The following is a 10547-nucleotide window of genomic DNA, read 5'->3' on the forward strand; positions in this document are numbered from 1 at the left end:
TTCGGCAGAAGGCCGTAATGATGTTACTTATGATCATGTATTATATGTTTTCACAACCAGAATTTAGTTTAGTTCATACCAGGAGCTCGGTACCGTAGCTATGGGTTAATTTTGGCACGAGGCCTTATTAGTGCTACCGTCCCACGAGGGGATGGGAGATGGATAGTCGATGTGGCTTTCAGTAGAGTGTGGACATCCACCTGGCAGTCCGGACCAGGGTGTGGCGGGCTCATCGTACTTACAGACATATTTGATTCGGCAGTGGTCGGCCAGCCATTGTCGGGTCCCGCCTTCGGGCTGCACAACCCGTCATGGGGGGTAATACATGACACCAACTAGCTATTCATCCTGTGTTTGTTTTCAGTACTACAGTTATAACAAATGATTTTATGTATGTTATGATTTATTAATAGTTGTGAAAATATGTTTACCCAGTACGATATGATGATGTTTATAGAATTATGAAATGTATTGTATATGTATAAATGCATTAAATATTCATGTTGCCACACAGCTGTATTTAGTTTATTTTCCCTTACTGAGAAGTGTCTCACCCCCCGAACATTAAATGATTTTCAGGAAACCCAGTGAGACCGGCGGGCTAGAGCCGCCATTGAGTGATTGGAGCTTCCCTACTAGAAGGGTAAGCATTGAACTAGGATCGGGAGTTTTTGTTATTTAATTCTAGTGTTATTTTGACTTTTGGAGGTTGTATATCATAACAGTATTTTGATGTTATAGAAAGCTCTGGTATTATGTTTTATAATCGGATGTTTGAGATTTTATGTTTACTGCTGCTAGGTTTTCCGCTGTGTTTGACAGGTGTCCCCGCTACCCACGGGTTCGGGTTGACCATTTTATTTATTATGTAATATTTTGTGTTAATAAATTGAGGGACGTTACATAATCTCCATATCTATCTCGTCTAACCGGCCACCTCAACCCAGCTTACTGGGGAGTCTGCAATCTCTCATGGCCCGGTTAGACGGAATTCACATACTATCTGAGTTATGTGGTTGCACTTTATCTGAAATAGCATCGGTACCATGCTCTGCTATCTGAATCTGTCTAAAATTTCCTCAAGGATCTGATACTGTGTAATACTTGTAATGACCCGAAGAATAATGATATTTAAATAATAGAGAGGAAGGGAAATGGATGCGTTCATCGACGACATTGCACTTTGGGAGTAATAACTGAGGAAATTTATCAGGTCCTCGTCGAAGAACATAAGGGATTCGTCGATGAGGGTACAAGAGGGCCTCGTCGACGAAGACAAGTTTCGTTGACGAGAAGATACCAAGAGAGGATTTTGGGGAAATCTGAAATTCATCGACAAAGGTGTAGGTTCGTCGATGAACTTTCTATAGGACTCGTCAACGAGGTGACGTGTCTCGTCAACGAATCCGACCCTATAGATAGCGAAAACTCAGATTTTTAATGCAGAAATTAAGAAAAATCTTTCTCTCTCTCTCTCTCTCTCTCCCTTTGGTTTCTCTCTCCTCTCTCTTTGATTTCGGCTCCGTCATTTACCGGATCGACGATATGAGGCCACCACGACGCTCCTGAGGAAGTTCTCTCTAAATCTACCGGAGTGGATCGTTGGTGGAAACGAGTTGAAATTCATCCCTAGGTTGAGGTAAGACTTTTTATGTCAAATTTGATCTTTTCACAGTTATAGAAAATGATACTTACGTGAAAATATTGAAGTTTAGTTCTGTGAGTTGTTGGTTTCAAGGTATTGCTCGGGGAACCCTGCAGGTGCAGATCGAGTAGGTTTTTAGGGGGGTTTTCTTTTCAGTACCAGGTAAGGGAATAAACTAAAGCAGTCATTTTCCATACAAATAATTATTATTTATCAGTAAATTAATTTTCAGTAAAGCATGTATTATTTCAGTATATTACGAAGGAAATGTACATTTAGGAAAATACTGTTATTATGTTAAAATGTATATATATGTATGAGATGCCAGAAATTATGATTTTAGAATGTAAAGTATGATACAGCAAATGTGTGGCATGAATATTACTTTACGTGAGAAGTATTATGATATGACTATGTTATGAATGAAACACGTTTTCAGGAATATGAAATATTACAGTACAAAATGATGTTGAAAATACATAATAATTGATTTATTATTCAGAATTATATGTATGAGATATTCGGCTCAAGGCCGTGATTGATAGCCGATGCGAGACCGTGTTTTACGTATGATTTTGGTGTGAGACCGTATTTATTAAATGTTCAACGCGAGGATGTATTTATGAAATGTTCGGAACGAGGCCATATATATGAAATTATAGAAAATGCTATCAATCCATTTATGTTAAACGCTATATTATCATGTATTATATGTTATCAAAACTTGGATGTTAGTTTAGTTCAGTTTAGGAGCACGGTACCATAGTTTATAGATCAGATATTATGTTCAGATTGGTGCTAACCACCCCACGAGGGGGCGAGAGATGGATAATCGATGTGGCTTTCAGTGTAGATTTGTAGACGTCCACCTGGCTGTCTGGACTAAGGTGTGGCGGGCCCATCGTACTTACAAACATTTTTAACTTGGCAGTGGTCGACCAGCCATTGTCGGATCCTGCCTTCGGGCTGCACAACCCGTTATGGGGGGGAGTACATGACATCAGCTAGTTATTCATCCTGGGTATGTTTTTAGTATTATTAGCTATACCAGAAAGTTATGATTAGTATGATTTATTAGAAATATGAAAGTATACGTTTTTGTAGTTATTAAATGATGAATGATTTCTGGTATGAAGATTGTACTGTATATCTATATTATCATTAAGTATTCATGTTGCCACACAGCTGTATTTAGTTTATTTTCCCTTACTGAGAAGTGTCTTACCCCCGAACATTAAATGATTTTTAGAAAACCCAGAGAGACCGGTGGGTCAGGGCCTCCACTGAGTGAGTTAAACTTCCCTGCTAGAAGGGTAAGTGTTAATCTAGGATCAGGAGATTTTTGTTGTAAGATCGTAGGTTTATTTTGATGTTTTGGAGATTGTATATAGATACAGTTTCTTTGGGAATATAGTAGACTCTAGAATTATGTGATTTATGGTTGATGAATGTGATTTATATTTACTACTGCATAGGTTTCCGCTGAATGATAGGTGTCCCCGTTACCCACAGGTTTCAGGTTGACTATTTTATTTACTATGTTCTATTATATGATTAAGATAAGCAGGACGTTACAATACTAGTATATTTATTTATTTATTTATTTATCTTGCTGCTTTTAACATAATTTCAAAATAATCATAACACTAATATCTGAGTTGAAACATCTGAAATAACTGACTGAAATATCTATAATATTTGTCTGAAATATTTGTAATATCTATCTGAAATATCTGTAATATCTTTCAAAAATATATGTAATATTTGTCTAAAATATCTGTAATATCTGTCTAAGTGTTATGATTTTAGAAATCATGTCATTTGGAAAAATACTATAACTCATACTTTCTGCTAATATACTGTATAACTGGATATTTTTAAAGTGGTTTAACATACTATACTGTAATAAACTCATGTCACACATTTGAGTAATCAAAATCGCGTGCTCAATTTCTGTAATTCTACCGTAATACTACTAACAATAATATTCTGGAAAACTAATCAATAATATGATATATATATATATATATATATATATATATATATATATATATATATATATATATACATAACCATAACCTTCTAACATACATTCTAAAATCGCTAACATAGCACATTTCCCTTACTTGATTATTGAAAAGTCTTTACTGTGTCTGGTCCTACACCTATAGGGTTCCCCGCTCAACACCCTGAAAACAACATCCCCCAAAATAAAACTTTAGTATTTCGTTGTGTACTACATTTCTTATAACTATGGTAAAGTCAAATATTGAATACAAGGTCTTACCTTGAGTTTGGGTTGAAATCCAAGGCAACCCCACCAACGATCCACTCAGGCAGACTTGAAGAGAACTTTTCCAGGAGTGTCGTGGTGGCCTCGGATAGTCGTACTGGCAAGAATCTAGCCCGAAAACTTAGAGAGAATGTGGGAGAGACAGATAGGAGAGAGAAGGGGAATTTTGTGTGTGAATTATGGCTGAAAATCCAAGTTTAGGCTATTTATACACTGGCCTTCGTTGATGAGCCACATCACTTCGTCAATGAAGTCGAGAAGGAAGTTTGTCGATGAATTCCTACTCCTTGTCGACGAAATTCAAAACTAAAATATAGCCCCTCGGTATCTTCTCGTCAACGAGACACGTCCCCATTGATGAGCCCCTCATGTGTGCTTGTCGACGAATCCCCTGCGTTCGTCAACGAGACCCTGTTTAATTTTCAAATTTTTAATTCTTTTTCTCTCCTTCTCCTATTATTAAATTATGTTAATTATCCGGGTCTCTACATGTTCTATGGAAAACCAAAGAGCAAAGATTGAAGAGCTCCATTTTTCAGTTGTAATGTACTTAGGTTTCAATTGTGCATGCATATTCATTTCATTTGATGTGAAGCTCTCAACCATGACCTTAGTTGGACCCTAGGCACTCTACATTTCATGGAAAATTATTTTACAAATGTGCAAAAATCAAGTGTAAAAAATCATTTTTGGAATGAAAAACTTCAAAACAAGATTTTCAAAATCCCCTTCATGTTTCTGCCGTCTCATTGATGAGCAATTTTCTCGATCAACCAGTTCTCATCTTAATATATGTTTAACATGAAAATTGTGGGATTTTCTCTTACCTTCTTTTGATACCAATAACGTCCCATTTGGAGTTTTCTAGAAAACATAATGCCCAAAATACTGAAAGGTGTCCACAGTAGAAAAATTCCCTTCATGTTTCTTCTGTTGAATTGATGGGTGATTTTCTTAATCAATCACTTTTTATCTTAAAAAGTGTTCAACATGAAAGTTGTGATATTTTTTCTTATATTTTTTTTATACCAATAACGTCCAATATGGAGTTTTATTAATATTTAAAAAAAAAAGTTGTACCTAAAATACTGAAGGGTGTCTGTAGGAAAACACACCCCAATAGCCGAAAAACGGTTAGTTTTCAAAATAAACTATTATTTTAAAACCCCAACGGTCATATAACGACTATATTTGGTTTTTACCTATATATACTAAGCCTATACACTTGGAAAATGTTGGAGAAACATTTGGGAAACTTAGTTGAATATTTTTTCATTCTCATTCATATTTCAAACCCATTTTGAAGATCAAATTTCTATTTCTCCTACTTTCTCTTTGAAAACTCTTTTGGAGAAAATCTTTTGAGTTATTCAAGTAAGGCTTGAGCATAGATTCCCACTCATATATATCGCTTGAAAGCCTTCTTACATTTTCAAAGGTTAGTCTTGAAGAAGTCATTTTCTCCTACTTTTATCTTGAAAATCATTTTTGGAGAAAACGTTTTGAGGGTTTCTTGAAAGTTTTGAGCATTGTTTTACACTCACATTTTTATACACAAATATCTTCTTATATTTGATATTTCAAAGGTCATTTGAGCAAATTATTTCCATCATAACACTATTGAGCTTCATATTTAAATTCATTTGAGAGTGCATATAGATATATTTTTCATTGTACAAATCAACTTGTGAAGAAGCATTTCATTGTATGCAAAAATTATTTTTCATTTATAATCTTTGCGGTTCGAATTGTGAACCATGGCCAAGTGAGAGGATATCACTTGGAGAGGTAGCTCCGCCTATAAAGAGTGGGCTGAACGTGGGGTATCGCTTGGAAAGGTGGCTTCGCCTATAAGGAGTGGACCAAGTGAGGGGATATTGCTTGGAGAAGTGGCTGCGCCTATAAGGAGTGTGTAATATGGTGGCTTCACCCGATTTGAAGGAGTGTTATAGTAGAAATCCTTGAGTGGTTTGCTCAAAACGAGGACGTAGGCTGGTATAGCCAAACCTGGTAAAAATCTTGGTGTCATTCTCTCTTCCCTTATCTCATTTAATTTTCTGCACGTGTATGATTGTATATTTATTGTTGTGATTGTTTCACATAGACGCTTTTTATTTTGATTGGGATATTATTTGTGAATCAATTAAATAATTAGCAAACATTTTTAAAATTCCAATTCACTCTCCTCTTAGGATTACACCATTCCTCACAATATACATGTAAGTGTGTGTATATATATGAATATAACTGTGGTTACGTGCATGTGAACATAACTGTGATGATTTTTTAAGATAATTTATGCCTATGGATTGTTTAATTTCATAATGAAAAATAAATGGGTAGTTTGCGAGCACAATGAAATCCATACAATCTAGCTCGAGAGTTTGTATAATTGGTGCATTTCATGAGTTTTGACTTATTTATTGAGCTAAGCTTTTGAGTGGATTGTGAATACCTTAATTTGTCTTAAGTTAATCCTAAGGACAAGGAAACCAGTAATCAAGGTCTGTCTTATATAGATTCAGGCTTTGAGAGTATAGTTAAGATACTGAAGTAAGATCCAGGGTTAGGTGCATGTGAACATAACTATGGTTATGTACATATAAATAGGGATGGAGACCGTCAGTTCCGACAAGTCCACCTCACTGTCACGGATGTGTCGGAACTGACTCCTTTCACTAATATCCTATTGAATATTTTTGCCTAACCAACCTAATAAGCACAATAATCATCTAAACAAACAATCAAGCCTGCAAAAGCTGGTCGATGATAAGTTATGTCATGCCTATAGCTTTGTATGGGTTGTCCATGCCATTCTCGGAGGGGAGGTTAAACAAGACCACTTTTATGAGATTGTCAAGTGTTTACTCTTGCAAATAAAAGTGTTGCGAAAGTAAGTTTCTAATAGTTGATCTCAAAGCCTGCCCTGATGAACCCTCCCTCGATGAGTACATGGATAAACCATGCGAACCTGTAGGTTAGGCATAACTCACCATCATCGATTAGCTTTAGCACGCTTTACTATTGATTCAAATGGTTATTATGCGTAGTATGAAGGTTGGGCGAATTATTCAAGAGGATAGTAATGAGCGGGTTATCCATGTCCGTGACATTGAGTTAGATTTGCCGAAACTGATGGTGCCCAGCTAAAAATTAGACGCTAATTAGAAGTAAAATTAGAATACAAACTTAACAAACTTAATTGATTTAAGTACTTAGGTTTTCAAGTCGGGCATACGAAATCCAAATTGAGTGGGGTTAGTTCCGACGCATCCATGACATTGAGTTGGACGTACTGCAATTGACAGTGTCTAACAACTCCTCCCCGATTGAAAAATAAATTAAGAAAAAAAAAACAAATTAAAGGAGAAATGTAAACTAAAATTAAATGAAAAAAAAAAATCACAATGCCTGTTATCTTATTATCAGACCTAAGACTTGAAATATATAGTCTGCATCAGTTTTTTCTGTTGCAAATTTTGAGTGGAAGCAAATGAATAAAGTGAAAAGCATATCAAGTTCAAGTTGTTGAATAACGCCCTTCTTCGACTTGACGCACTATTACCCCAATAAAATCAAACCATTTTTATAACCTTCAATGCTTTAAAAGTTACTTTCTTTTTCTTTTTCCTTTTTCTTTTTTTTACTTAAAAAAGTCACCACATTTTACAAATAAAGATAAATTTCTAAAAATGTCAAAATCAGGCCACGAAATTCAGTCCACTGGGATAAATTACGTGTACTCATCAGCAGCCGTTCATTCGGCGGGCCCTTCAGATTTCAGTCAGAAATTGACAAATCGACGGCGCCAAGCGGGGGGAGCCTCTGATCCGACAGCGGAGACAGAGGGAGCCCATGCTTCTCATCATGAGCGCGCCCGCACTTTACAGCCTTCCGGACAAAGCTGGGTTTAAATCTGAGGAACCGGTGCGGTTTCCGTACTGAGCGTGGGCCCCCACGATACCGTAAGAACGGGGATTCTCTAACGTACGCCCCGTTTTCCCGGCGCACCCAAGGTAACTTCACCCCGCAAGACAAGCCTCTTATCGACCAGCATCAAATGCCGGCGACGTGTCTGTTCGATCCCAGCCAACGTGGAATATTAGATTCTCACGCATGACTCAGGTTTTAATCCTTTAATATAGAACAGGAAATTTAAAATTAAAAGCCCCTGTTTGCCTACCGAGAAAATCTGGAAAAATAAGGAGAAACTATATCGGACTCTCATTTTTTAATTTTAATCACTGGCGTAAATTAAGCTAGCCCAACCTAACTTGCAAAGATAACAAAATATGTATGATCAAAGATTCATAATTTATATTTTTTTTTTTCCATTTTCCTTCTATTTTCTGGCGAACCAAACAGAAGCTCAAAACATTGTGAAAATATCACAAAAACGTACATTAGTGTTAATCAGGGGAACAACATTGAGAAACTGGGTTCCTCAGTTGCAAAAATAGGAGATGGATCTAGGCGGGGTTATGTATATACACGGAGTAGCTATATAACTTATAAAGCGTCGCTGCTTCCTTAATCTCCTTAATCTCTCTGCAAAAAAAAGAAAACTGAAATTCACTTGGGAAAAACGGTTGTGCTGAAAATTCCGCCAGATCAAGCGACTTCCGGTGGGGGTGGATGGTTCAGATCCAAATCGAGGGGCCCTCTCGGCGTATAATCCACGACAGAGGACGAATCGGAGTCGCTCTGCACCCCGCCGGCAACAGTACGGTCTAGGACGAACATTTCACGGGAAAGGGCGCTCGATTTTTCCCCAGAAAACGCGTCGAAGAAGAGAAAGGGATGGCGGGGGTGAAGTGTTTGCGTGGCCGGGAACAGGGCGAAAGGTGGGCACCGGGGGCCGTGAAAATGGCCGGCGGCAAGATGCGCCAGGCTGAGCTCGAGGGCGGCCGGCGCCGGCCCTCCAGCCGGTGCGTGGGGGAAGCTTCCGCGGCTCGATGACTCGACGGTGCTGCTCTGACTGGGGCTGCGCGTCGATCTGACGACGGCAGCGGCGGCAGCGGCCGCCGGTTTGGGGTCGGTTGCGTCCGGGGAGGGGAAGTTGGTCTTGGCCTTGGGGCCGCGGAAATCGCGTGCCGCTGCGTCGTAGGCACGCGCAGCCTCTTCCGCTGTGTCGAAGGTTCCAAGCCAGACGCGGCTCTTCTTGCCGGGATCCCGGATCTCGGCGGCGTAGCGGCCCCAGGGCCTCTTCCTGACGCCTCTGTAACGCATCTCCCTGCCTGAAACGGCCTCCTTGCCTCCACCGCCGTCGGCTGCAACGGCGGCTCTCTCTCTAGGCGCCATGAGTGTGGTGTTCCGGGAGTAATTAAAGAGGAAAAAGTGGGAAGCAGGTTGGAGACCGAACAAGGGTTGAGAGGAGATGGTTTGGGTGGCTTTTATTTATAGAGGGGACACGAGGACTTGGAATGGAAGCTCTCGTGACACGCTCCTCCCCGGAGCGTGCATTCCTCGTCCCTCCCCCGTGTATTCCATTTATTGCCCAAATCCAATGTTACGAGATTGAATCCTCCGGTAATTCTCTTCCATTGTTTTAGTAAGAAATTATATTATTTAATTAGGAAATTGTTCTTGCACAAGAAGAGTTGACGTCTTTCTTTTTTCTTTTTTCTTTTTTTCTTTTTTTTTTGTTGCCTAAGAATGGTGAATTATTTAAAATTTGATGGTGGGGTTTAATTTTCATGCAGTTTTTTTAACAATTTTGGTTACCGCATTACTTTGAAGGCGTGATAAAAATGTGAAAAATTACATGTATCAATTTATTAAATTACCCAAGTTAAAACTTTTTTTGAAAAAAAAATTATTTAAAAACTATCTTTATTTTCTTTTATAATAATGCAAGTTATTGAATTTAATATTTTATTGTATATTAATTATTTAAATATAACATAAGTATAATTATTTTAGCGAGTATAAATTTTGTATGCGTATTCCACAACCCGCTTGCTTTCAATATAAATAAATGGTGGAGAGGCCTTTTTTTATGCATGCAATTAAGGCACATGAAGAAATAATAATAAAGGCAAACGGCGTAATTATTGGCTTAAATTACAAGTAATTAGATTTAGTAGATGTTATTTTGAAAATTAATGGCAAACATGTTATGATTAAGTATATGTTAGCTCTTACGGGTCATCACAAAATAACAAGCACATTTTCGATCACATGTCTCCATTGAAATATAATTATCACCGCTCTCTGTGAATTAAAAAGATAAAAAAAGAACTTGAAACAAATTGAAGAATTGAATTATGAGGAGGAAGATTTTCATGCCCAATATCATTGAAATTATGTTAAAATTGTTTTAATTTTTCTTTTGTTTTGCTAGCTCTCATGTTATATATATATATATATATAAAATTGGCAATGAGTCAAAACCCACTATTGCAAATTTTCTACTCGAAATAAAGGGACATTAAAACCCATTTACGAATTTGAAGAGAAAAGGACTACTTTAATAATAAAATTTTGAAAATATAAAAAATATCCCATCAAGTACGAAACTAAAAAAAAAAAAAATACAGGTCATTTTTATGAAAATAATATCTATTCTTTTTCAATTTTAATCCAAACTGTTGGCCCAAGTGTGTGTCT

At 37.5% G+C, this 10547-nt stretch overlaps 1 protein-coding gene across 1 annotated transcript; it reads right to left on the bottom strand.

Moving 5' to 3' along the window:
* Positions 1 to 8233: 8233 nt before the first annotated feature.
* On the bottom strand, positions 8234 to 9316 carry LOC131165975 (ethylene-responsive transcription factor 4). The gene has a single exon (XM_058124174.1). The coding sequence runs from the start codon at positions 9237 to 9239 to the stop codon at positions 8550 to 8552; it is 690 nt and encodes a 229-aa protein (XP_057980157.1). The 5' UTR covers positions 9240 to 9316; the 3' UTR covers positions 8234 to 8549.
* Between the last annotated feature and the right edge of the window lie 1231 nt (positions 9317 to 10547).

The sequence above is a fragment of the Malania oleifera genome, chromosome 1 (assembly GCF_029873635.1).
Source record: "Malania oleifera isolate guangnan ecotype guangnan chromosome 1, ASM2987363v1, whole genome shotgun sequence".
Lineage (NCBI taxonomy): Eukaryota > Viridiplantae > Streptophyta > Magnoliopsida > Santalales > Ximeniaceae > Malania > Malania oleifera.